The sequence below is a fragment of the Gopherus flavomarginatus genome, chromosome 5, assembly GCF_025201925.1.
Source record: "Gopherus flavomarginatus isolate rGopFla2 chromosome 5, rGopFla2.mat.asm, whole genome shotgun sequence".
NCBI lineage: Eukaryota > Metazoa > Chordata > Testudines > Testudinidae > Gopherus > Gopherus flavomarginatus.
In genome coordinates, this window is record NC_066621.1 from 367,982 (window position 1) to 394,862 (window position 26,881).

Sequence of the window (26,881 nt, forward strand, 5' to 3'; positions counted from 1 at the left end):
AGACTTCAATAATTCAGACATAGGTTAGGGGTTTGTTATAGAAGTGGATGGGTGGGGTTCTGTGGCCTGCCTTGTGCAGGGGGTCAGACTAGATGATCATATTGGTCCCTTCTGACCCTAAAGTCTATGAGCCTATGAGGTTCAGATACTTAGTAGAGATGAGCTTGTAGTTGCCAAAAGTCCTTTTAGAAATAGTCCAGAGGTGGTGGGTTTTTGTTTGTTTGTTTTTCTCCATTTGAACAGTTTTAGTTTGCCTGTTTTACAAATTTTAGAAAAAGAATCCCAGGATTTTGCCTCCGGTGTTTTCACCTTGCTTCCTCATGGTCCATGCTGCCAGCGGAAGTTGTCAACACTATGTACCCAAACTGACGTGAAGGCAAAAGGTTGTTCTGCCACTTTTCCAGGCCCAGGTTACAGTCCAATAGCCATATTCAGGGTGACTCCAGTCAGTGACTGGGGATCTCAATCCTTATGGCTCAGGGTTTCAGATGTTAAGTTCACTGACAGACAACAAGTCATATCCCAAGTGTCTAGAGATGAGAGTTTACCTGCGAACCCCTGCATTCTCCAGAGATTAACTGCCCAGCTGTCCTGCTCTGCAGACTCAGCTGCCCCATCTTCCCTCTGAATCTGCAGCACAGACTCTTCACTTACAGAATCAGCATGGAGACATTCCTCTCTCAACAGCCTTGTCTCCCCAACGAGCTGGCCAAACCCAGCCACTTGGTTATGGGGCTGCTCAATTTTCTTAAAGCTTTTACTCTGTCTGAGACCTTCTCAAAGCTACCCTCACTGGATCTTTCACAAGGAAAGTCAGTGGCTCCATTCACCACAGAAAATTTCTGGCTGATAGGAACTGAAACTTCCGGGGTCAGAGCAGTCGGGTTTATTAGCTGTCTGGGACACAGCATAGAACAGCTTGCTTGGCAAAGAGAGAACCCAAAGTTACAGCAGGGTCCTGCTTCCTCAGCCCAGCGCCCTCTGACCCCTCTTTTTCCCCAGTTCAGGAGAGTCTGCATCTTCCAGCAGCCCACACTTAACAACCCTGCCTGGTCCCTCCTCAGTCCTTTGTCCCCCAGCTCACCCAGCCGCCCGTCCGGCTTCCTGCAGCTGCCTCCCCCTGGGCAAAATCGAACTCTAACATGGGCCATCAAGAGATCAGGCACAGAGCCAGGCCAAACTGTAACTCAGTTCTTACCCAATAATCACACCGCTCCTAGACCTTTAGTAGCTAATATCTAAAGGTTTATTCATCGAGAGAAGACGACAAGCATTACACATGATTAATAGCTCATGTGCCTATAATAATGGCGATGTTCTTGGATCAGGCCTGTAGCCAGGATGGACTAGATGGCTGGCTTGTAAAGTCTTGTAGCCAACTTCCAAAAGATTGGACGGGCCTCAGTCCATAGTTCAAATGACCCTTGTAGCTATAAATCCGGAGAATCAGAGCAGGAAATGAAGACCAATTGCAGATGTCTTGGGTCTTTTATAGCCTGTGCCAGGTGCTGGGAATTTTACGGTCCCAAACACAGCCCACAGGCACAGTCTGTGGAAAATTACCGGCCCAAGATGGAGTCCAGGGTCACAGAAGCACATCACATGACTTCACACGCCTTGCTGACTCTCAGCGGCAGCCATTACCCACATTCTGGCTGGGGCACCCACAGGAAGGCTCACCTGGCGGGACCAGCTCCCTGTAGGGTTAGGGGAGTGTCCTTTAATGGGCCATCGAACTCGAAGAGTCCATTCACGTTGTGCTGCCTAGACTGGATGTAAACTGCCTGGGGGTGTTACCCCAGGAACAAACACAAGGGCTGAGGCCTTGTCTACAAGCACATTTGATAGCGCTCTAACTTGCTGGCTCAGGGGCACGGGCGGCTCTAGTGTTTCTGCCGCCCCAAGCACGGCTGTCAGGCGGCTTTCGGTGGCACGCCTGCGGGAGGTCCCTCAGTCCTGTGGCTTCGGCGTACCAGCCACTGAATTGCTGCCAAAGCCACGGGACCACGGACCTCAGGTATGCTGCCAAAGGCTGCCTGACAGCCGTGCTTGGGGCACTGGTGCCTGGAGCCAGCGCTGCTCAGGGGTATGAAAAATCACTCCCCTGAGCGCAGCAAGTCTGAGCGCTTTAAAGTGCTAGTGTAGACAGGCTCCCGGCACTCGGAGCGACTCCCCTCGCGGCGGCGGATTACCAGGAGCCAAGGAGTGCTCGGGGCAGCGCTTTGAAGTCTCTTGTGTAGCCATAGCCTGAGTCAACACTTAGCAGCTTAAAGCGCCTTAACGGGACAGTGTGGTCGCGCTCTCTGGTGGCCTGGTCTGAGATGAACACACTGACACACAATGCAGAGCACACACAGAAGGCTCAGGCCCAGTCCCCTAAAGTTGTGTAAAAGGTCACAAACAGGCTTCCCCGATCTCAAACAACCTCATTCTGGGCCAGTGAATGGGAGGCGTACATATATAAGCAAGATATCCACACTCAGCAATTCACAACTTTCTCAGTGGTGCCAGACGTGACATGCTTAGTGCAAGTTCTCTTGCAGTTGTAGCACAGTGGCAACACCAATGCTATACACGGACACATGTCGATCACACAGCATCATTAGGGGTCAGTTTGTTCTCTCCTCTCAGAGTGGTTTGCAGCTGGCTCTCTCTCCCCAGCACTGCCCGTGGCGTGAGTGCAGGAGAGTCAAAAAATGGCCATGTCTCCATCGAGAAGGGGGCAACCTGGAGGGATGAACAGAACGGGAATGAGGCCCCTGCCTGGGGACCCTGTGAACACACCAGACTCAGTCCCCACTAGCTAAACTCCCCACCCTGCCCAGGCCCTGCCATCCACAGAACAGACTCTGCTGGAGATGGGGAGAAACCACCCCATGGCCACACCCACGTGGGTGCCGGGTTCAGGGGGGGTCCAGAGCCCGCTGCATGCCTCTGCAATCCTGGGACACACCTAGCTCAGACCTGGATGTAACTGCTCCAGGCTGGGTATTGGGGAAACAGCCCCCCTGCCTCTGAGCTGTTCGTTAGCTCATCCCACCCCAGGCCAGAGAACCAGGCTGCCAGTGTGGTCAGGTACTGGCCCCCCATGCGCTGATGGTGAGGGAGTGTGGAGAGAGGAGCTATGTCCCACGCTGGCTGGTAAAGGGGAGAGTTTAACGAGTCTCTCCAGAGAACTGACTGCGGTGTCGCTGGAAAAGGAGGCGGGTGGGGACAGACAGGGCTGAGCTCACACGAGATGCCCATGTCCCGTCTTTACTATTAAATCCCAGGCACCGAACGAGGAAACACCAGGACTGAGCCAGGAATCCCCCATGGCTCATAATGTGCTTGTAATGCTCTGCTACCCACTGTGAGGAGGGGATCAGCAACTGCTCCTTAAACGCCAGGGAATCCTTCCTCCCTTGGGGGAAAGGGGCGACCTCCCTGCCCTATCGCCTGCCCCAGGCTGCTGTGGGCGATGCTGGCACACGCTGTATTTACAGTTGCACAGAGGTTTTCATTCTACACCTTTGCTAAAGTTCTCATGAGGTTTGTCCCCTGAAGTGACTCGTATAAAGTCTGGGCAGGATCCCTGCAGCCGTTTGAGCTGGGGAAGAATGAACCAGAACAAACAAATCTCTGGTTTGGTGTGAAAAGCTCCCAGCTCCGCTGACAGAGCAGGACTGCCGCCGAAGGTGCTGACAATCTCATCACGCTCCGCGTTGAGCTGCACACGGGCTAGGACCCGGAGAGCCGTGTGCACCGGGGGAGCAAGAGCTCACGGGGACAGCTTAGGGGTGTATCAGCAGGGAGGTGAGTGTGCCGTTGGCAGCGTGTCCGTATTGGCGGGGAGGTGAGTGTGCCATTTGCAGTGTGTCCATATCTGGCCGGGACCCCTACACAGCAGCCGGAAGGGGTTATTCCCAGCGGGGACAGCAGACGCGCTGGGGCTTAAAAACAGCCATGTGACCACAGGAGCTCGGGACAGTCACTGGTGTACGGCCCTGCCCAGCCCCTGGGGGCACACTCGGCGCTAGCCTGGCCCCCTACTCCCCTGCTATGGCCACACGGCTATTGTCAGGCACTAGCTGGAGCAGATTGAGTGCGTGTCTGTCGATCCGGGCTGGGCATGGCCCTTCCCAGCGGCTGGGCACACCCCTTCCAGGCACCAGGAGACCCCCTGCGAGGTGCGAGTCTGTCACTATCCCTGGACACGTGTTGTGGGAGTGTCAGGAGACGGCTCAGAGCTGCTCCAGAACTTGGCGCTTCCTGGCTTTGCATGGTCCATGCTGGGGGTGGGGGTGGGGGATCCCATGTAACCAGCCCTCCTGTCTTTTAAACAAACGTTAGAGTTCATATGGACTCTTCTCTGCCTAACGCAGTCACCGAAGAGTGGAAGGGGGGGGGTCAGAAGTGGTGCTATGTGGGCATATGGAAGGTGCGGGAGATGCTGGAGGCAGACAGTGGGGGCAGGAGCGGCTCCAGGGTTTTTGGCGCCTTAGGCGGGGGTCCTTCCGCGCTCCCGGTTTTGGGGCACTTCAGCGGCGGGTCCTGGAGTGAGTGAAGGACCCACCGCAGAATTGCCGCCAAAGACCTGGAGCGCGGAAGGACCCTCCGCCGCCGAATTGCCATAGAGGGTGGCAAAATGCTGCCCCCCCCCCAAATCCTGGCGCCCTAGGCGACCGCCTAGGTTGCCTAAATGGAAGCGCTGGCCCTGAGTGGGGGAGGCTAATGCTGCTGGGGGGGTGTCACGGAGTGTGGGGGAGTCCGGCCCTGCACCCCTCTTCCTGGGACCCCTAGTGACTCTCAGCCAGCCAGTAAAACAGAAGGTTTATTGGACAACAGGATTGCAGGTTACAGCAGAGCCTGGAGGCCCAACCAGGACCCCCCAATCGAGTCCTTCTCGGGGTTCAGGGCGCTTGGATCCCAGCACAGGATCCCCTGAATTCCCATCACCCAGCCCCAAACCGAAACTGAACTGCCCCTCCTCCAGCCGGCGGATTCCATTGTCCAGCTTCCCGGGCCCAGGTGCTGACCCCCTCCCCGCTACCTGGCTCAGGTTACAGGCTTAGATCCTGTCCCTCCCCTAAAGACACCCCCGGCTCTCCCCTCCCCACACAGACAGACCCTACTGCATCACACCTAGCGCCCCACTGGGGCCAGCCCTGAGTGCTGGGGAGACCATCCCCCACTGAGCCCCCACCCCCAGCACAGCGCACCTTGTACCCCACTGGGGCCCCCCCTGCCGAGCCCCCCACCCCCAGCACAGCGCCCCTTGCACCCCACCTGGCTCAGGTTACAGGCTTAGATCCTGTCCCTCCCCTAAAGACACCCCCGGCTCTCCCCTCCCCACACAGACAGGGGCTGAGTGTGTGGGTCTTTACCCCCTAACTCCAGCCAGTGGTGCTGGCCTTGCACTAGTGCTGTGTCTGGTCCCTACGCCTGCCACAGCCCCTTGGAGCGGACAAGCCCCCAGCACCGGAGCTGGGAGCGTCTCTGCCCCAGGCCCCCGGCTGCTGCTGCTCCCCAGGCGTCAGCTGGGGCTCATGGCACAGAGGTCGCCTCACAATTTCCCACCCAGTTTTGCAGCCGAGGAGCATGGGGGGGTGGGGGGCTTTTCTGTGAGGGCAGCCTGGCTACTGCTGTATGGAAACCATGGGAGAGGGCAGCCATCTTTGGTAGGGGCAGCCTCAGTTTCATGTGGTCGGGCATCTTTCCTGAGGGCAGCCGGCAGATTCAGGGCCATTGGAAGAACAAGGGGCAGCAGCCATCTTTCCTGTGGGCGGCCTGGCTGGGGGGAAAGGGCCCGTCTCTGCGGAGGGCTGAGCAGTTGCAACCCCCGGAGGTGGCGTCAGTCCCACGGCCGGTGTGGGAGCAGCAGCTCTCCCGGGCAAGGGCCAGTTGTGCCCATAGAGCAAGGACTGGAAACAGCCGTTACTCACTTTGCTTAATTCCCGCTCAAGGTCATCACTTGTCCCTCTGCCGCTGTTCTCAGCGGGGGTCAGTCCCGGGAAGGAGACAGACCCAGCGCTTATTAGCAAACAGTGTCAGACACGTTAGGCAGACCCTTCTCAGAGGTCCCATTCCCATTCCCATTCCCGAACCAGATCCCAGATGTCGCTGAAATTCCCTAGACAATTCCTCCTTTGCCCTCAGACCCTGGGCTAGGAGTTGGAGGATACACTGTTCTCCTTCCGTGAAACCATGAGGGTGAGTCCCTGCTTTAAATGGAAAACTGAACCCGGTTTAAACCCGCCCATCAATTCTCTCCAGACCTGACACCCTCTTTCCTCAGCGCTGGGGGAACCTGCGAGCAGCCAATGGGCAAGTCCCCAAATGAGCCAGGAACCACCCCACATGCTGGGAACTGGCCGGCGGAGGCTCAGCCCAAAGCGACGCTTCCTTTGGATGCTCCAAGTGCCTGAGGGCAGAGACCTCCTTAGCCACAACAACCCAAGCATCACCGCGGCGCTGCCTGATCCCACTCGCTCGTACCTCGCAGCTCCAGCGGCCCAGTGGATTTTTCTTCAGCCGTCTTTAGGGTTTCATGTTCCACGTAACAGCGGTACTCTGCCCCCTCGTCCTCGGGCACCATGGGGGTGAAGCGGAGCTGGGATGTCACACTGTAGGATTTCCTGTCTATGGGGTCTGGGGTGTCAATCTTGTGTGTGTGCAGGTTGTCTAAGCTCCTGAACGCCGGCTCTCCCCTTCCCCGTCGGTGCCAGGTCACGCTCAGCTCCTTGGGGTAGAACCTGGATATTTGGCAGCTCAGTGTAACCGGCTCCCCGGGGGCCAGGACCTGTAGCCGGGAGATCTCACCCAGAACTGGAGCTTGTGGCACTAAAATGTGTGGAAATTGCATGTCATAGATACAGCACCTGAGATCTGACACATGCCCCCCGTCACCATCTGGTCTGACCTAGCCCCATGTCCCCACCAGCCTCTGCCAGGCCCTCCCCCCACCCAGCAAGAGCTCCCCTGAATGAGCCTGCAATACACACAACTTCAGGGGCATTGCTGTGCCTAAAATGGGAGCTGAGCTGTTTGGAAAAGGGCCTTGCAAACTGACCTGCTACCTGCAGCTCCCTGCTGTGTTTCTCCATGGGAGTCCGTAGGCCACGGGAGGTGCTGACAGGTGACTCTAGCTCTGCAACCCACTCTGTGGAAGGGACCATCAGCTGCTTCTTAAATGCCGGGGACTCTTTCACTCCTTGGGGGAAAGGGGCAACCTCCCTGCCCTATCGCCTGCCCCAGGCTGCTGTGGGCCTTGCTGGCACACACTGTATTTACAGTTGCACAGAGGTTTTCATTCTACACCTTTGCTAAAGTTCTCATGAGGTTTGTCCCCTGAAGTGACTCGTGTAAAGTCTGGGCAGGATCCCTGCAGCCGTTTGAGCTGGGGAAGAATGAACCAGAACAAACAAATCTCTGGCCTGGTGTGAAAAGCTCCCAGCCCCGCTGACAGAGCAGGACTGCTGCCGAAGGTGCTGACAATCTCATCACGCTCCGCGTTGAGCTGCACACAGGCTAGGACCTGGAGGGCCGTGTGCACCGGGGGAGCAAGAGCTCACGGGGACAGCTTGGGGGTGTATCAGCAGGGAGGTGAGTGTGCCGTTGGCAGCGTGCCCGTGTTTGGCCGGGCACGTCCACACAGCAGCCACAAGGGTCATTCCCAGCGGGGACAGACAGACACGCTGGTGCTAAAAATAGCCGCGTGAGCTCAGGACAGTCACCAGAGTATGGCCCTGACTGGCCCATGGGGCACACTTGGCGCTAGCCTGGCCCCCTGTGATGCTGTAGGGACTGTCTGTGTGGGGAGTGGGAGAGCAGGGGAGGACTTTAAGGGATGGACGATGCCAGGGCCTGTAACCTGAGCTAGGTAAAGGAGGGGAAAGGTCAACACCTTTGCCCGGGAAGGGGACAAAGGAAGGGGGTGGCAGGAGGGAAGCAGTTTGAGTTTGGGCTTGGGGCTGGATGGGCGGAATTCAGGGGATCCTAGCTAGGATCCAAGCACCTTGAAAGCCCAGAAGGACTCGGTGGAGGGGTCCTGACTGTGCCTGCAAGCCCTGCTGTAACCTGTGTTCCTGTTGTCCAATAAACCTTCTGTTTTACTGGCTGGCTAAGAGTCACTGGGGGTCCCAGGAAGAGGGGTGCAGGGAACACATGGATGCTGTGACCGCCCCTTCGTAACCAGAGACCCAGGAGGGGGATGTGACCAGGCCAGAAGAGGAGCAATGGGTAGAGAAGGGGCCAGGCAGCTGGAACCGAGTCGGTCTGGCTGGCTTGGGATGCTGGGGGAGGGCAGAGCCATGGCTCTGGGCTCCCCTCTCCCCAAGCTGGACTTGGCTGAAAGTCCCTGATTTCTGTGCTAACGAGCTCTGCCCTACGCCGTGTTCCTGTCCCCTAATAAACCTGCTGTTTACCCAGCTGTCTGACTGCAAAGTTGGGGGCAGGACCCCGTGGCCCCCCAGGACCCCGCTGGGGCGGGCTCGCTGTGGGAAGCGCACGGAGAGGCAGAGGATGCTGAATGCTCCAAGGAGAGACCCAGGAGGTGAAGCCGTGTGAGCTTCTTGCCCTGCAGACAGTCTGCTCCAAGGGAGAGGAGGCTCCCCAGAGTCCTGCCTGGCTTTGTGGGGAGCAGTTCCAGAGCATCACCCGGGGACTCCGTGACACCCACTGCACCCCATATCCCACAGAACGCTCTTCCTCTCCCCCTGCATCCTGTGCCCCCTATGTCCCACATCTCTTTGTCTCCCCATGGCATCCCAATCCACGCATGTCCCTGCAACCCCGCACCCCACAGCGCTGATCTGCCATCTCCCCAGCCCCTTCCCCTAGTCCCTGTCCCACTCACCCGCCGCCACGCCGGGGATTGTGATCTGTGTCTGCTGCATGTCCCTTGCACCCAGCCGGAACGTGCAGCTGAAAGATTCTTTGTCACGTGGGGACTGGATGGTGAGGACTGACGTGAGCCGCTGCCTGCCCAGCCCAAGGCGGTGCCGCCACGTCACCACATGGTGCTGCTCCGGCTTCGGCATCAGTGCGCTCAGCTCCCCGGGCTGCCCAGAGCCCAGCTCCTTCCCCAGGCGCAGGCTCCTCCAGGTCAGGCTGTCAGTGTCGCGGAGCCTCCCCTCTGCCTCGCAGAGCAGCATGGTGACACTGCCCTCCGGAAAACACTCCCGGACATGGATCTGGGAAACTGCGGGGAGATGATAGCGTCAGGATGGGTGGGGGCAGCTGTGGGGCTGGGGGAAAGGGGGCAGTGTGGGGGAGGGGGAAGGATGTGAGCTGGAGGGAGGGGGTTGTGGGGGGGCAGCTGAGTCAGAGGGAGGAGGTCGAGGTGGAGGGAGAATGTGAAGCTGGGGGGGAGGGGTAACCCCTCAGGGTGGGGTCCAGGCCCACTTACTGCTGATGTTGCAGCACTGGTACACGATCCACGTGGCAAGCAGCAGCAGCAAGACCAGCAGGATCAGTCCAATGACCCGTAAACACGTCTTGGTGCACGTGGGCACTGCCGGGGAGAGAGACAGCGTTACTGCTCCGCTCCTGGCCCCACGCCCAGAGCAATTAAACACAATCCAGGATCCTGCCAGGAGGCTGTGGCGTGGAACTGGTTCAGTGTTGGCAATCCAAGATACCGCACGAGCTCCCAAAACAGAGACCAAGGAAGCCGGCAGCTCCCCTTGGCCAAGTCCCCACATGGCAGCGATCGACGGAGCCAGCCACTCCCTGCAGCAATGGGCCCCACTCACCCACCTTGCTCTCGGCTGCTCTTTGCAGACAGGGAAGAGACAGAACCCGGGGAACTACAGACAAAACCATGGGACAGGTCCTCAAGGAATCAATTCTGAAGCACTTAGAGGAGAGGAAAGTGATCAGGAACAGTCAGCCTGGATTCACCAAGGCAAGTCGTGCCTGACTAACCGAATTGCCTTCTATGGGGAGATAGCTGGGTCTGTGGAGGAGGGGAAAGCAGTGGACGGGTTATTCCTTGACTTTAGCAAAGCTTTTGATAAGATCTCCCACAATACTCATGCCGGCAAGTTAAAGAAGTCTGGGCTGGATGATTGGACTATAAGGTGGCGTCACAGAGTGTGGGGGTCAGGGCCCTGCACCCCCCGGCTCCCTGTGATTCACCAGGACTCTCAGCCAGCCAGTAAGCCAGAAGGTTTATTAGATGACAGGACACAGTCTCAAGCAGGGCTTGTAGGGATAGAGAACGGGACCCCTCAGTCAGGTCCATCTTGGGGGGCAGGGAGCTTGGACCCCGGCCCCAGGCCTCCCTCTGTTTCCCCAGCCAACTCCAAACTCAAACCCCCTCCAGCTCTCTCCTCCAGCCACACACCCCAGCTTCTTCTCCAGCCTTTGTCCAGTTTCCCAGGCAGATGGTGTCAGCTGGCTCCAACCCCCGTCCTGGGCTCAAGTTACAAGCTCAGATATTGTCCCTCAAGTGAAGTCACACTCTGATATCCCATCCCCCAATACAGACAGTACCAGTACAACTCTCACACAACATCCCCAGGTCAATCCTCCCCACTCCCTACTCCATCACAGGTAGACAGAAATCTGGCTAGATCGTCGGGCTCAACGGGTAGTGATCAATGGCTCCATGTCTAGTTGGCAGCTGGTATCAAGCAGAGTGCCCCAAGGGTCAGTCCTGGGGCCGGTTTTGTTCAATATCTTCATTAATGATCAGCAGGATGGCGTGGACTGCACCCTCAGCAAGTTTGCAGAGGACACTAAACTGGGAGGAGTAGTAGATACACTGGAGGGCAGGGGTAGGATACAGAGAGACCTAGACAAATTAGAGGATTGGGCCAAAAGAAACCTAATGAGGTTCAACAAGGACAAGTGCAGAGTCCTGCAGTTAGGATGGAAGAATCCCATGCACCGCTACAGGCTACAGACCGAGTGGCTGGGCAGCAGTTCTGCAGAAAAGGACCTGGGGGTTACAGTGGATGAGAAGCTGGATATGAGTCAACAGTGTGCCCTTATTGCCAAGAAGGAAATAGGGGCATTGCCAGCAGATCGAGGGACCTGATCATTCCCCTCTATTCGACATTGGTGAGGCCTCATCTGGAGTACCGTGTCCAGTTTTGGGCCTCACACTACAAGAAGGACGTGGAGAAATTGGAAAGAGTCCAGCGGAGGGCAACAAAAATGATCAGGGGGCTGGAGCACATAACTTATGAGGAGAGGCTGAGGGAACTGGGATTGTTTAGTCTGCAGAAGAGAAGAACGAGGGGGGATTTGATCGCTGCTTTCAACTACCTAAAGGGGGTTCCAAAGAGGATGGATCTAGACTGTTCTCAGTGGTGGCAGATGACAGAACAAGGAGCAATGGTCTCAAGATGCAGTGGGGAAAGTCTCGGTTGGATATTAGGAAACACTATTTCACTAGGAGGGTGGTGAAGCACGGGAATGGGTTCCCTAGGGAGGTGGTGGAATCTCCTTCCCTAGAGGTTTTTAAGGTCTGGCTTGACAAAGCCCTGGCTGGGATGATTTAGCTGGGGATTGGCCCTGCTTCGAGCAGGGGTGGGACTAGATACCTCCTGAGGTCCTGGCACTAGCAGGAGAAGATGAAAGTGAAGGCTGGTAATTTTAATGCAGTTAGGGGAGCTGGGAGGGGTAATGCCAGGGAAGGGGGCAGCACGGAGGGGACCGATGCTGAGGCTGGCTGGGCTGGGAGGAGGGTAAGACCACTCCCCACTTCTGGCTTCCAGCCCATCACACTGACCTGTCCAGGTGGCTGTGCTCTCCAGCGGGGTGCTCAGCGCCGAGTGCTGCACGCGGCAGGCAAAGTTGGCCTGGGCGTTGCTCTCTGGGTGGTTGAGGATGTAGCTGCTGCGGAAGGCGAAGGACCCGTCTGTTTCCTTTGTGGGGGACGACTCCATGGTGACCAGGGGGTCCCCATCCCGCAGCCATTGCACCGTGATGTCGGGGGGGTGGTAGCCGCTCACCAGGCACTGCAGAGTGACCTGCCCCTCCAGCGTCACCAAGGGCTGCAGCAGGGTCAGTCGTGGCTGGGCTGCCAGGCAGGGAGACAAGGTCAGGGAGTTGAGCTCCCAGAGGGACTGTCATGGGGCGGCCCTCTAGGTAAGAGCAGGGGAACAGACACCCAGGGGGGTCAGGCAGAAGGAAGGAGGCCCCAGGGGCACCAGAAGCTCAGCAAGGGGGCACTGCGTGGGAATGGGGAGCTGTACAGAGGACGGGGCTCTGGCAGGGGCTGGGCAGTGCTGTCGGGGCATGAGGGTACTGCACGGTTAGAGTATGGGTTGGGGTGCTGTGGGGAGATGGGGGTGTAGTGGGGGGGTGGGCAGTGCTGTCGGGGCATGAGGGTACTGCACGGTTAGAGTATGGGTTGGGGTGCTGTGGGGAGATGGGGGTGTAGTGGGGGGGTGGGCAGTGCTGTCGGGGCATGAGGGTACTGCACGGTTAGAGTATGGGTTGGGGTGCTGTGGGGAGATGGGGGTGTAGTGGGGGGCTGGGCAGTGCTGTCGGGGCATGAGGGTACTGCACGGTTAGAGTATGGGTTGGGGTGCTGTGGGGAGGTGGGGGTGTAGTGGGGGGGTGGGCAGTGCTGTGGGGAGGATGGGGCACTGCAGGGGAGATGGGGAATGCTGTGAGGAGACAAGAGTTATGTGGGGTTGTCATAGGTTTCACCTCCACCTCTGAACTTTAGGCTACAGATGTGGGGACCTGCATGAGAACCCCTAAGCTTAACTACCAGCTTAGATCTAGTTGCTGCCACCACCCAAATCGTTTCAAACAGCTGTTTCTGAGTCATTTGGGAAACTCTGTCTCTCCCCCTCCCCCAAATCTCTCCCTCCCAAGTACTATAACCCTTCCCTGGATACCCTGGAGAGACTTCTCCACCAATTCCTGGTGAACACTGATGCAAACCCCTTGGATCTCAAAACAAGGGAAAAATCAATCAGGTTCTTACAAAGAAGACTTGTAATTAAGGAAAAGGGGTAATAGAAATACCTCTGAGGGATTAGCCTACAAGCTACTCTCACAGACAACAGATTCCAAACACAGAGGATGTTCCCCTGGGCAAAAGCCTTAGTACAGAAAAGAAAACCCAGTCTGATTATCCCGCTCACGCAAAAAGACAAAGTCTCAAAAAGAAATAAACATCAGCTAATTCATTCCTTCTCCAACACTCACTACCCTGGGCGACTGCTCGATCTTCTCACTCCCGCACAGAGCTCAATGAACTGAACGAAGGAAACACTTCCCCCGTCCTCTTGAAACATCCTGTCCAGCCACTGGTTCCTCTGGCTCAGCTGTCAGCTAGGCTAGGGGAACTTAGGGGAGGATGGGGTTCTGTGGGGGGAATGGGGTGCAGTGGGGGTGGGGTTCTGGCAGTGAGGGATGCTGTGGAGGCACGTAGAGAAGTGGGGGTGCTGTGGGGAGGATGGGGTTCTGTGGGGGGAATGGGGTGCAGTGGGGGTGGGGTTCTGGCAGTGAGGGATGCTGTGGAGGCATGTAGAGAAGTGGGGGTGCTGTGGGGAGGATGGGGTTCTGTGGGAGGAATGGGGTGCAGTGGGGGTGGGGTTCTGGCAGTGGGGAGTGCTGCAGAGGCATATAGAAAAGTGGGGGTGCTGTGGGGAGGATGGGGTTCTGTGGGAGGAATGGGGTGCAGTGGGGGTGGGGCACTGGTGGGGGCTGGGCAGGGGTGCTGCAGAGGTGTGTAGAGAAGTGGGGGTGCTATGGGGAGGATGGGGTTCTGTGGGGAGAATAGGGTGCAGTGGGGGATGGGGTTCTGGCAGTAGGGATGCTGCGGAGGCGTGTAGAGAAGTGAGGGTGCTGTGGGGAGGATGGGGTTCTGTGGGGGGGAATGGGTCACAGTGAGGGTGGGGTTCTGGCATTGGGGGGTGCTGCAGAGGTGTGTAGAGAAGTGGTGGTGCTGTAGGGAGGATGGGGTTCTGTGGGGGGAATGGGGTGCAGTGCGGGATGGGGTTCTGACAGTGGGGGGTGCTGCAGAGGCATGTAGAGAAGTGGGGGTGCTGTGGGGAGGATGGAGTTCTGTGGGAGGAATGGGGTGCAGTGGGGGTGTGGTTCTGGCAGCGAGGGATGCTGTGGAGGTGTGTAGAGAAGTGGGGGTGCTGTGGGGAGGATGGGGTTCTGTGGGAGTAATGGGGTGCAGTGGGGGTGGGGTTCTGGCAGTGGGAGGTGCTGCGGGAGCATGTAGAAAAGTGGGGGTGCTGTGGGGAGGATGGGATTCTGTGGGGGGAATGGGGTGCAGTGGGGGGTGGGGTTCTGGCAGTGGGGGGTGCTGCGGGAGCATGTAGAAAAGTGGGGGTGCTGTGGGGAGGATGGGTTCTGTGGGAGGAATGGGGTGCAGTGGGGGTGCGGCTCTGGTGGGGGATGGGCAGGGATGCTGCAGAGGTGTGTAGAGAAGCGGGGATGCTGTGGGGAGGATGGGGTTCTGTGGGGGGAATGGGTCGCAGTGGGGGTGGGGTTCTGGCAGTGGGGGATGCTGTGGAGGTGTGTAGAGAAGTGGGGGTGCTGTGGGGAGGATGGGGTTCTGTGGGGGGAACGGGTCGCAGTGGAGGTGGGGTTCTGGCAGTGGGGGATGCTGTGGAGGCGTGTAGAGAAGTGGGGGTGCTGTGGGGAGGATGGGGTTCTGTGGGAGGAATGGGGTGCAGTGGGGTTGGGGTTCTGGCAGTGGGGGATGCTGCAGAGGTGTGTAGAGAAGTGGGGGTGCTGTGGGGGGAATGAGGTGCAGTGGGGGTGGGGTTCTGGCAGTGGGGGGTGCTGCAGAGGCATGTAGAGAAGTGGGGGTGCTGTGGGGAGGATGGGGTTCTGTGAGAGGAACGGGGTGCAGTGGGGGTGGAGTTCTGGCAGTGGGGGGTGCTGCAGAGGCGTGTAGAGAAGTGGGGGTGCTGTGGGGGAATGAGGTGCAGTGGGGGTGGGGTTCTGGCAGTGGGGGGTGCTGCAGAGGCGTGTAGAGAAGTGGGGTGACTCACACAACACGCTGAGCCGGAAGGGCTCCTGGATCGGCGCCCCCAGGGTGATGTGCTGCACACGGCAGGAGTAGTTGGCGTCGGCGTGGGAGATGCTGGGCACAAGCTGGAGGAGGCTGGTCGCACTGTACAGGCCATCAGGGCCCGGCTGGGCGAGGGGTGTCTCGGGGCCCCCCACGACCTGCTTGTCCCGCAGCCATGTGACGTTCACGCTCTCGGGGTAGAAGCTGTTCACGCTGCAGGTCACGGTGCTGTGCTCACCGGCCCTCACCACAGTGCCGCTCACTGAGACACGGGGCGGGGCTGGGGGGAAGGAGGAGTCAGTGGGGCCCAGACCCCATCATCTGCCCCACACTGTCCTCATCCACCCTCCTCCGTCCCCCACCCCATATTCCCCTCATCACCTCACCCCCCAAGGCCTTCATCCACCCCACCACAGTGCTGCCCACGGAGACTTGGCCAGGCCATGGGGCAGAGACAGGCACTGCCCTGCTGGGGAGGTGGCTTAGCCGGGGTGACCCCCGAATGCAGCTGGGACCCTCCCCCCATTGATCGCCACATGGCCAGGAGCTCCCAACACGGATCTATCCAGAGGTGCTGGGGCCAGAAGGCGGCTCCAGACCCAACCCTGGAGCCACAGCCCCTCTGGGCGCTGCCCTGGGCCCCTGCCCCCCAACCAGCCCATCCTGCAGTTACCTTCCACACGCAGCTCCACCTGCCGACTCTCCCGGCTCGGGGAGTGGATGATGGAGCAGGTGTAGAGCCCAGCGTCGGTGCCCCCCACCCGCGGGAGGAGCAGGGAGGCGTTGCCGACCCGCAGCCCCTCCAGGGACAGGCTGGCCCCAGTCCTGAAGTACGACTGGACCTCACCGAACTCGGCCACCGGGCGGCCCCCCAGCTTCCACTGCACCACCAGGGCGTCCATGTCCACAGCCCCCCCCACAGAGAAGTGACAGCCCAGGAGCAGGTCGGAGCCCGGCTGGGCCCGCACCGGAGAGGTGGGGACAGAGACCACCAGGGCTCCCCCTGCACAGACAGACAGACAGGGTTACTCACCTCCTGGGGGGAGACCCCACCCCCCAGAGACTGAGCTCCCTTCCAGCCCCCACCCCTATGTGCCTCCAGCCTGAGCCCCTGGTCCCTGCCCCCCACCTGCCCTGTGCCCTTGGCCCCATCAACCCCCTGTGCCTCCAGACTGAGCCCCCCACCTTCCCCCAGCACCATGGGAGCCCACATCACATCCTCTCTGCAAGGGCCAGTCAGTGCTGGGGCGGGGGCGGGGGTTCTCCAGGCTGAGGCCTGGCAGCCTCGTGTCCCACATGGGCCGGGCGCCGGGTTCCCGCCGGGGCAGGTGACACCAAGCCTCAGGCAGAGGAAGCGACGCACTTCCTGTTTATGCAGCTTGTGGTGCGGCCGTGACATGGTTCCCTACCAACCCCCTCTGGTCGCTGCCCCAGCCCCCGGCCCCAGCCCCCCATGTTCCCCTCAGGGGCCACCCGGCCCCAGCTCTTCCCATGCTGGGGTGAGGAGCAGGACCCCTGCCCTGTGTCTGACCCCCACAGTAGCGCCACCCCCACCCGCCTGACCTGCCTTCCTGCTAATCGGGCAACTCTCCAGGCTGACTTGGTGGGGGGTCCATGCACCCCCCAGCAGCATTAACCAATTCTGTGGCCATGACATCCCCCTTGCCAGCCCCACAGTGGACGCCGCAGGGCCCTGGCGTCAGCGCTGAGCAGGTCCCGGGGGGGGGGGGGATGATTAGCCCCAGAACCCCAGGGCAGGTTGCAGGTGATGGGTGCGAGGGGACTGGGGGACAGGACCGGCCCAGAGGAAGTGCGACATGGGTTTGCAGTGGGGCCTGGCCATGGGGTGTGCCAGTGTGAGACAGAACCCAGGAGTCCTGGCTCCTAGCCCCCACTCCAACCCACAACCCCCCACTGCCCTCCCTGAGCCAGGGAGAGAACCCAGGAATCCTGGCTCCCAATCCACCCCCTAGACCCCACTCCCCTCCCAGACCTGAGATGAACCCAGGCTCCCAGCCCCCTGCTCTAACCACCAGCCTCACTCGCCTCCCACAGCCGGGAGAGAACCCAGGAGTCCTGGCTCCCAACCCTCCCCTCCCCTCCCAGAGCCGGAAGAGAACCCAGGAGTCCTGGCTCCCAGCCCTCCCCTCCCCGAGCCGGGCAGAGAACCCAGGAGTCCTGGCTCCCAGCCCCCCCTGCTCTAACCTACCAGCCCCCACTCCCCTCCCCGAGCTAGGGAAAGAACCCAGGAGTTCGGGCTCCCAGCTCCCCACTTTCACCCACCAGCCCCTCCGGCTCGGAGACACCCCCAGCCCCCGCGGGACCCTGCGCCCAGCCCGGACCCCCCATCCTGCCAAGGCACCGCCCGGGCTGGCCCCGCACCGGGGCTGGGTTTCCTACCCACGCCGTCCCTCTGGGGCAGGTCTGGGGCCGGGGAGCAGGGGGCAGCCCCGGCGGCTACTCACGTGTCCCGCTCGCCAGCAGCAGCAGGAGGAGGCCGGGCGCCACGGCGAGGGGCATCGTGCGGTGCGGTGCGGCCCCGGCCCCGGCCTCAGCCCCGGTTACTTTCGCTTCTGCAGCGGGCAGCGGAGGGCGAGATAAGGGCAGGAAGCGGGGCTGGGCGGGACCCACAGCTCGGGGCTCCGAGCGCCACGGACCCACCGCCCCAGCACGCCGAGACCCCGGCAGGGACCCAGGGGCGGACCCGTCGCGGGGGGCGGGAGACAGGAGCAATGGGGGGGATTGTACGCTGGGGGAGGGTCCGGGAGCCCTGTGAGCTGGGGGATCCCTCCGGGGAAGGGTGGGGAGCCCCAGGCTGGGGGGCTGGAGCTGGGGGGATCCCACAGGTGAGGGTCCGGGAACCCTGGGTTCTGGGGAGCTGGGAGCTGGGGGGATCCCACCGGGGGAAGAGTGGGGAGCCCCAGACTGGGAGCTGGGGCTGGGAGCTGGGGGGATCCCTCCAGGGAGGGTCCGGGAGCCCTGGGGCTGGGGGGCTGGGAGCTGGGGGGATCCCTCTGGGGGAAGGGTGGGGAGCTCCAGGCTGGGAGCTGGGGGGATCCCTCTGGGGAGGGCCCGGGAACCCTGGGGTTTGGGGGATCCCTCCGGGGGAGCCCCGGGCTGGGGGGATCCCTCCAGGGGAAGGGTGGGGAGCCCCAGGCTGGGAGCTGGGGGTCTGGGAGCTGGGGGGATCCCTCCAGGGGAGCCGCAGGCTGGAGGGATCCTACAGGGGAAGGGTGAGGAGCCCCGGGCTGGGGGCTGGGGAATCCCTCTGGGGGAAGGGTGGGGAGCTCCAGGCTGGGGGACCCGTGCCCCATTGCCAGTACGTAGGACAGCTCCCACCTGTCACCCATATGTTGCAGGCTGGTGTTCGCTGTCCCAGCTCCCTACGGGATGTCTTGGCCCAGCGAGTTTCTCTCTGCTCTGGGGTCTGGCTCGGTTCAGGCCTGGCCTGCAGGTGGGTGATGGCTCAGCGCTGGCCGGATCCCGGCCCCCAGGGGCTCTGAGCTCAGCCCATTGAGTGGTGGCGTGGGTTTTGGCAGCGCCGCTGCCCCACCTGGAAACCTGCCCACCTGGGATTTGTTCAAGGGCCTGGGGGTGTCAGAGCCAGGAGCCGCCCCAGTTCCCCCGGCCAGCCGCGCACCCCTCAGCAGAGAGGGACAGAAAATGCCCCACACTTCTCACGGGCAATTAATTTGTTTTGAATTTCCTGCAAAACTTTCCTGGCTTTTCATCCCCCAGTGGGAACCTGCCCTGCTGCGGGAGTTTCTTCTCTTCTCAGAAATCAAAGGTTTTTGTTGAAAACAGGAAGTTTGACCATTTTTAAAATGATAAACTGGAAAATTTAAATTTGGTGAAAAATTGTCGTTTTGGTCAAGAAGCCGCTACAGAAAACCATGGCCCAGTTCTGACCAGGCCCCAGGCCCAGCCCGAACTCCACTGCTAGTGGGAGAGCTGTAACGGATAAAGGGAAGTCCTGTTCGTTTTGCTTTCCAGCAGTGCAACCGGTCCCCGGGGGGGGGTGCATTACAGCACCCTACTCACCCGCACACCCGGCTTCCTGCTACTTTCATTATTTGTTCTTTGCCTCGCAGTGGCGCCCCAGGATCCCCAGCCGGGATCAGGGCCTTGTCGTGCCAGGGGATGCACGAGACGTCCCTACCCTGAGACACGTACAGTCTCAGCACGAGGAGAGACGACAGGCGGCTGGAGACAGACACACGGGACTGGGCTCCACGTGATAGACATGCTCAGGGCTCCTGCAGATCTTTGCCAAATTCCCACCATTTGTGAACTGAATTTCACCCCCTGCTCGATGTGCCCAGCACGTCCTTTGAATGGTCCCTCTCCCTCCCTCCAACTCAGGCTGCGGCCGATTCGCCTTTGCTGGCATGGAAGGGACGATTCTGCAATGTTCTTTGGGGCACCGAGGTCTGTAAACGAGTCACTTGGGAATTAATCAAACGTCTTCGCTTCTGTCCCACTTGAGATGTTCCCAGGCTGCAAATCCCTCACCTCAAGGCTCAGTCCAGAGCCTGCGTCCCCGTGTCCACAGAACTGCCCCAAAGCCAAACCCAGAGGGGAACAGGGCTATAGGGGGGCACAGGGATGAGGTGAGGGGTTATATGTGGGCCTATGGGGAGTGCAGGGAGCGAGGTGAGGGTGAGGTGCAAAGGGTGAGATGAGGGGTTATATATGGGGCTATGGGGGTGCAAGGGGGAGCTGAGGGGTTATATATGGGGCTCTGGGGGGTGCAGGGGGTGAGATGAGGGGTTATATGGGGGATGCAGGGGGCAAGGTGAGGGGTTATATTTGGGGCTATGGAGAGTGCAGGGGTGAGATGAGGAGTTATATGTGGGGCTATGGGGTGCAGGGGGTGAGGTGAGGGGTTCTATGTGGGGCTATAGGGGTGCAGGGGGTGAGGTGAGGGGATTATATGGGGGCTATGGGGGGTGCAGGGGGAGATGAGGAGTTCTATGTGGGGCTATAGGGTGCAGAGGGTGAGGTGAGGGGGTTATATGGGGCTATGGGGGTGCAGAGGGTGAAGTGAGAGGTTATATGTGGGGCTATGGGGGTGCAGGGGGTGAGGGGTTATATGTGGGGCTATGGGGGGTTCGGGGTGAGGTGAGGGGTTATATGCGGGGCTATGGGGGCGAGGTGAGGGGTTATATGGGGGTGCAGGGGGTGAGAGGCTATATGGGGGGCTATGGAGGTGCAGGGGGAGAGGTGAGGGGTTATATGTGGGGCTATGGGGTGCAGGGGGTGAGGTGAGGGGTTATATGTGGGGCTATGGGGTGCAGGGGGTGAGGTGAGGGGATTATATGGGGGCTATGGGGGGTGCAGGGGGAGATGAGGAGTTCTATGTGGGGCTATAGGGTGCAGAGAGTGAGGTGAGGGGGTTATATGGGGCTATGGGGGTGCAGAGGGTGAAGTGAGAGGTTATATGAGGGGCTATGGGGGTGCAGGGGGTGAGGGGTTATATGTGGGGCTATGGGGGGTTCGGGGTGAGGTGAGGGGTTATATGCGGGGCTATGGGGGCGAGGTGAGGGGTTATATGGGGGTGCAGAGGGTGAGAGGCTATATGGGGGGCTATGGAGGTGCAGGGGGAGAGGTGAGGAGTTATATGTGCGGCTATGGGGGGTGCAGGGGTGAGGAGAGGGGTTATATGGGGGGGTGCGGGTGACCAGCTACTACCCCCAACCGTGACATCACGGTGCAATGGCTGCGGGATGTGGAGATCCTGTCGCTCCCCACACGGGAACAGGACAGGTCCCTCACCCTCCACAGCAGCTGCATCCTCGACTGCCCAGAGACCAAGACCCGGGTCGCTGTCACCTGCCGTATGCAGCACCTGGTGCTGAGCACCCTGCTGGGGCAGAGCGGCACCTGGAAAGGTCAGTGTGACAGGCGGGGGCCGGAAGGGGGAGTGTCTGTGACAAAGTGGGGATTTTCCCTTTGTTGAGCCTATGTGAGTTTTAATGTTCTGCATGAATACGGTGTGTGCCTCAGTTTCCCCGTGTGCTGCACCAATACCTCAGTGGAGGAAATAGGGATGAGACTTTGGCTGAGACCCCAGGGGCAGGTGAGGCTGCTCCAGCTGCCTGCACATAGCCTATGGCCGGTGCCCTCTGGCTTCCCCAGGACCCCGCTGGGGCGGGCTCGCTGTGGGAAGCGCACGGAGGGGCAGAGGATGCTGAATGCTCCAAGGAGAGACCCAGGAGGTGAAGCCGTGGGAGCTTCTTGCCCTGCAGACAGTCTGCTCCGAGGGAGAGGAGGCTCCCCAGAGTCCTGCCTGGCTTGGTGGGGAGCAGTTCCAGAGCATCGCCCGGGGACTCTGTGACGGGTGTATCCAGTTTGTGCCCCACAGACCCCTCAAAGATGCCCATGGAGGAGCTGGAGGCCATGGTCCCTCAAAAGAAGCTGGACCAGGTTTTCACAGAGTGCGGGGGAGTCAGGGTCCTGCCCCCCCACTTTGCAGTCAGACGTGACTCTCAGCCAGCCAGGAACACAGAGGGTTATTTGATGACAGGAACAGGGTCTAACACAGAGCTTGTAGGTACAGAGAACCGGACCCCTCGGCCAGGTCCATTCTGGGGGGCAGTGAGCCAGACCCCCCACGTCTGCACTTCACTCCTCGACCCCAGCCAGCTCCAGACTGACAACCCCCCCAGCCCCTCCTCTCTGCTCAGCCCCTTTCCCGGGCCAGGAGGTCACCTGATCCCTTTGTTCTCTGACACCTTCAGTTGGCACCTTGCAGGGGCGAGGCCCAGGCCATCAGTTACCAGGAGACAGGGTGTCGGCCATTCTCTGTGCAGACAGTATCACAGGGGCCCACCTGGGCTCTGCAACAATCACACTCCGATCCCCCCACCTAGATACCTAAGAACTGCACAGGGGAAACTGAGGCACCCACACAGTATTCGGAGAAAACATTAAGAACATTCCCACTTCGTCACACAGGTGCTGAGCATCCTGCAGTGGATCAGCCACAAGCTGGAGGCAGTGGGCGCCAGGGCTGCGAGGGAGGCCTGAGCCCGGCCCTGACTCCAGAGGGCACCCAGGCTGCACACGGGCAGGGGGGGCTGATCTCGGCACTGCGGGGTCATCTATGGAGCCAGCTGGGGGGTATGGAGAGAGCAGCAGGGGAAGCATCGCAGCGGGAAAGAGCCAGTGAGCTGCTGAAATAGGATCGGGGGGAGGAGCAGGAGCTTTGCTTGGTGCTGCATGTGGGGGGATGCTGTGGGCGGCTGTGCACTGAGGGGTGACTGAGTGCACCCCTGTATTCACACCCCACTTTGTACAGCACATGCCTTGGAAGGGATCATTTGAAAGCGAATGACTCCTTGGCCAACACTCCCATGGTGACCTGTGGAGCAGCCTAGTGTGTGAAATTGGGTCTCCGTCACAGGTGGGGGCTGTGCATTGGGGGAGGGGCAGGGGGCTTTGCTTCATGCTGCCTATGTTGGGGGATGGGGAGGGGGCTGTGCATTTGGGGGGTGCTGGGGGGGTTGTGTATTGGGGGACAGCGCTCAGTTTTAGGGTGGTTCCACGGGGCGACACTGGGACGCAGGCTGTGAGCTGTTGTCTGAATAAAGCCGCTGGTGATGCTCGGTCTGTGTCTTCATCTCTGATGTGGGGGGGTGAACCCCACAGCTGGGCCCCCATCCCGGCCCAACACATTCTGCGCCTCGGGTGATGGGACAGGCCCCCAGGAGGGGAACGGGGGCTGCCCCATCCCAGATGCTGCAGGGTCTGGCCCCTCTCGGGGAGGAAGGAGAGGGTGTTCTGTGTCCGGGGCATTGGCTGAGGCCTGGCTGGGCTCGGGCAGCGCTGCCCCTGGGAAGGGGCGACTGTGACCCCAGGGGAGCGGAGCCCGGAGTCAGGTGGGGGTGAAACACCCCCAGGCTGGGATCCCCATGGCGACCCAGAGCAGGGCTGGGGTAGCAACCCGCCCCCCCAGGCCCGGCTGGGACAGCCCTACATGGGGGTCCTGGGGGTCCCTGGACCTGGCCCCGCAAGGTCATCGGCTGCCCCAGGATAAAAACAACCCAGGCAGATGGTGCTGATGTGCCTGGGGGGCAGGGGGGATGGGACGTGATGTGCCAGCCAATCAGGGGGCTCCTGGCCACGTTCGGGGCTTATCGGGGCCCTGCCACACAGCTGGCCCTTTATCAGCACAGCCCGGGCACTGCTGGTGCAGGGACGGTGCCTCCTGCCCCCTGCGTGCACCCCTGGAGATGCGTCTGCGTGGGGCCGTGCTGGCCCTGTGCTGTGTGGCAGCTGGTGAGTACGGGGCCTGTCCTGCTGCAGGCCCCCCGGGCTCTCCCCGAGACTGGCCCCTCGCTGCCCTGGGGTTCCCCAAGACTGGCCCCTCGCTGCCCTGGGTCTCCCCGAGACTGGCCCCTCGCTGCCCTGGGTCTCCCCAAGACTGGCCCCTCGCTGCCCCTGTGACCTCCCCGAGACTGGCCCCTCGCTGCCCTGGGTCTCCCCGAGACTGACCCCTTGCTGCCCCTGTGACCTCCTCGAGACGGGCCCCTCGCTGCCCTGGGGTTCCCCGAGACTGACCCCTCGCTGTCCCTGTGACTTCACCAACACTGGCTCCTCACTGCCCTGGGTCTCCCAGAGATGGGCCCCTCACTGTCCCTGTGACCTCCCCGAGACCGGCCACTTGTTGCCCTGTGACTTCCCCAAGACTGGCCCCTCGCTGCCCTGGGTCTCCCCAAGACCAGCCCCTTGCTGCTCCGAGGTTTCCCTGTGATATCCCCGAGACAGGACTCCCCACTTCTTTGGGGTCTCCCTGAAACTGGCCCCTTCGCTCCCCCGGGGGTTCCCCTGTGACCTCCCTGAGGCTGGCTCCTCACTGCCCTGGATCTCCCCGAGACCGGCCCCTCGCTGCCCCTTGGGGTTCCCCTGTGACCTCTCTGAGACAGGGCCCCCCACTGCCCTGGGGTTCCCCCTGGATTTGCCCAAGACAGACAGGAGGATGTGGGGGGGAGATGAGAGCTGTCCCTGGTTCCCCAAAGGGGGAGGGCCAGGCAGTTCCCCCCATCATGCCAGCGGAGGGTGTGGGGACCCCAACCGAGCTGGGGGGCAGGGCCAGGGGGCTGGAGAACAGCCCGGCCCGGGGAGATTCAAGGCCCATCCAAAGCTTTGGGGGCAGTGGGACCTGTCCTGCAGGAAGCAGGGGCAACCCCACCCCAGGACAATCCCCTGCTCAGAGGATGTTGAGGGAGAACGCCCCCCCCCACACCAGAGGATGCTGGGGGAGAACGGGACGACCCCCTGCCCAGAGGATGCTGGGGGGACGGGCACCCGGCTGGCGGGGCAGCAGGTGGGCCCATGGCAGACCAGCCCCAGCGGGGGTGACCCTGCCCCTCTCCCCGCAGCGGCCTGGCTGCAGGTGTCGGTGGGCCCCTCGCCGGTGTGGGCGCGCCCCGGGCAGCGCGTGGTGCTGGAGTGCCTCATTGGGGCCGACTACCCGCCCCTGGAGCTGGAGCTGGAGCAGCTGCAGGTGTGCTGGCGGCACGAGGGGCGCACCGTGCTGGAGTTCACCGGGGCGGTGCGGGCGGCGCGGGCGGGACTCAGCCTGGCAGAGGACGAGGTGAGGAACGGGAACGTCTCGCTGGTGCTGCAGAACGTCACCGCCAGCGACAGCGGGGAGTGGACCTGCTACATCCTCTACCCGCCTGACCAGGCCCAGGGCAGCCTCACCCTGCGCGTGGCAGGTGAGCACGGGGGCGGGGGGGAGGGGCAGAGCAGCAGCAGCTCCCCCTGCTGGGGGGCAGCGACCCGCCCCCACAGCCAGTTCTCCTGCTCCTGCAGCGCCCCCTGCTGGGGGGCAGCGACCCGCTGCATGGCCAGTTCTCCTGCCCCTGCAGTGCCCCCTGCTGGGGGACAGCGACCCGCCACAGGGCCTGTTCTCCTACCCCTGCAGCACCCCCTGCTGGGGGGCAGCGACCCGCCGCATGGCCAGTTCTCCTGCCCCTGCAGCACCCCCTGCTGGGGGGCAGCGACCCGCTGCATGGCCAGTTCTCCTGCCCCTGCAGTGCCCCCTGCTGGGGGACAGCGACCCGCCACAGGGCCTGTTCTCCTACCCCTGCAGCACCCCCTGCTGGGGGGCAGCGACCCGCCGCATGGCCAGTTCTCCTGCCCCTGCAGCACCCCCTGCTGGGGGGCAGCGACCCGCCGCATGGCCAGTTCTCCTGCCCCTGCAGCACCCCCTGCTGGGGGGCAGCGACCCACCCCCACAGCCAGTTCTCCTGCCCCTGCAGCACCCCCTGCTGAGGGACAACGACCCACCGCATGGCCAGTTCTCCTGCCCCTGCAGCGCCCCCTGCTGGGGGGCAGCGACCCGCCGCACGGCCAGTTCTCCTGCCCCTGCAGCGCCCCCTGCTGGGGGGCAGCGACCCGCCTCATGGCCAGTTTTCCTGCCACCACAGTGCCCCCTGCTGGGGGGCACCGACCCACCGCAAGGCTAGTTCTCCTACCCCTGCAGCGCCCCGTGCTGGGGGGCACTGACCTGCCCCACTCCTCATACTGCCTTCATCCACTGACCATGCCAATGCCCTGCTCCCTCATCACCGCCCCGTGGGGTGAGGCCATGGCTGGAGTGGGGCAGGCTGTCATGGGGCCAGGATCCCACAGCGACCCTGATGCGGTGCCGTGCTGTTGTTGCAGACCCAACGGTGCCCCCTGACGCCTGCCCCCTGGGTGGGGGTGCCCCACGGCTGCGGCAGCTGGAGGAGGTGATCGGGGGCTGCATCCGCTCAGCCAGCGAGCTTCAGCGGCACCTGGCCCAGCTGGTTGCTGAGGTGAAGGAGTGTCTGGGCAGCCCGGAGGCCGAGGAGAGCCCAGCCCGGGCACAGGCTGAGAGCGCCAGCCAGACAGCACAGCCATGAATCCTCGGTCGTCCGCCCAGCGCCCGCTGGGCTCGCAGTGTCCCCAACACCCACATCACAGCAACGGGGCTGGGGTCCCTGAGGATGGACGGGGACACCCACGTCACAGCAACGGGGCTGGGGTCCCCGGGGATGGACGGGGACACCCACGTCACAGCAATAGCTTCGCTTCTGCAGGGCGTGACCGCAAATCCGGGAGGCCGGGATCCTGCGCGGAAATGGGGATACAGGCCCTGTCTCCCCTAAGGGGCTAAGGGCCGTGTCGAACCACTGGGGCCACCAGGGGCAGGGTGTCAGATGGGGGAGGCCGGCTGGGTACAGGGGCTGACGGCTGGGCACCCACAGGGGGTCTATTTGCCTGCTCTTCTGGCTGTGCCGCTGGGAGACCCTGGGTAGTGAGCTCGGCGGGGACAGTGGGGGTGGGGGGCGTCCATGGGGGGCTGTTATTTGGCATGTCACGAGGGGGCTGCGCGGCATGTGATCAGCTCCCAGCGTGGTGCCAGCTGCAGAGCATGGATAAGGAATAAAATGCTTGTCCCGCACCCTGTGTCCTGCTGCCTGTCGGTGGCCGTGTGTCCTTATCCCCGGTGGCTCCAGCCCCTGTGGGGGGTGCAGGGACGGGTCCGATTCTTCTCCCCACAGTCATTTGTCCTGGGCTTCACCCCCACCCATGTCCCCCGATTCCCCACTGGGCCCCATCTCGGGGTGGCCTCTGCTATGGTAGGCAGATTTCGAGCTGTGCTGAAGCCCACGCTGGGTCTGCCTGGCCCAGAGCCCCCCGGCAGCACTGGGCCCCTCCACCTGCTAGGGAAGGAGGCGCCGGGCGGTGGATTCGGGGTGAGCAGAGGTGGGTACACCAGGTGCAGGCCGGGCACGGCCGAGCATCGCCCAGTATGAGGGGCTGTAAGCAGGGTGACACAAAGGGAAACCGGGGCACCGCGTGCGGCTAGCTGGAGCCATCTCCCATCCCCCCACGCAGCTGGTATCGCCTCCCCCCTCTCCCCCCCCC

At 61.6% G+C, this 26,881-nt stretch overlaps 2 protein-coding genes and 2 long non-coding RNA genes across 9 annotated transcripts; 3 read left to right on the forward strand and 1 right to left on the reverse strand.

Moving 5' to 3' along the window:
- Positions 1 to 2,200: 2,200 nt before the first annotated feature.
- Positions 2,201 to 19,272, reverse strand: LOC127050804 (hemicentin-2-like). 3 transcript variants are annotated; one of them, XM_050952350.1, is made up of 9 exons: positions 19,019 to 19,272; positions 17,443 to 17,550; positions 15,651 to 15,980; positions 14,958 to 15,257; positions 11,720 to 12,010; positions 9,389 to 9,493; positions 8,837 to 9,181; positions 6,478 to 6,822; positions 2,201 to 2,727 (listed from the first exon to the last, which is right to left on the reverse strand). In XM_050952350.1, exons 2-9 carry the CDS (start codon positions 17,495 to 17,497, stop codon positions 2,690 to 2,692), a joined length of 1,809 nt encoding a protein of 602 aa, XP_050808307.1. In that variant the 5' UTR covers positions 17,498 to 17,550; positions 19,019 to 19,272; the 3' UTR covers positions 2,201 to 2,689. The 3 variants fall into 3 exon arrangements, with proteins under 3 accessions (XP_050808307.1, XP_050808308.1, XP_050808309.1); XM_050952351.1 differs by lacking the exon at positions 17,443 to 17,550; XM_050952352.1 differs by lacking the exon at positions 15,651 to 15,980.
- Positions 12,018 to 14,877, forward strand: LOC127050864 (uncharacterized). Of its 4 annotated transcripts, none has more exons than XR_007774310.1 (4): positions 12,018 to 12,458; positions 12,546 to 13,338; positions 14,543 to 14,630; positions 14,711 to 14,877. It is a non-coding gene; the product is annotated as an uncharacterized LOC127050864 (long non-coding RNA). The 4 variants fall into 4 exon arrangements; XR_007774311.1 differs by having other exon boundaries at positions 14,717 to 14,877; XR_007774309.1 differs by having other exon boundaries at positions 12,018 to 12,473; positions 12,561 to 13,338; positions 14,543 to 14,877.
- On the forward strand, positions 13,392 to 14,194 carry LOC127050871 (uncharacterized). Its single transcript, XR_007774332.1, has 3 exons — positions 13,392 to 13,624; positions 13,837 to 13,885; positions 13,987 to 14,194. It is a non-coding gene; the product is annotated as an uncharacterized LOC127050871 (long non-coding RNA).
- Positions 19,273 to 23,139: 3,867 nt separating the features above from the next.
- Positions 23,140 to 26,414, forward strand: LOC127050836 (uncharacterized). The gene is made up of 3 exons (XM_050952411.1): positions 23,140 to 23,257; positions 24,361 to 24,699; positions 25,652 to 26,414. The coding sequence occupies exons 1-3, from the start codon at positions 23,212 to 23,214 to the stop codon at positions 25,870 to 25,872; spliced, it is 606 nt and encodes a 201-aa protein (XP_050808368.1). The 5' UTR covers positions 23,140 to 23,211; the 3' UTR covers positions 25,873 to 26,414.
- Positions 26,415 to 26,881: the final 467 nt, after the last annotated feature.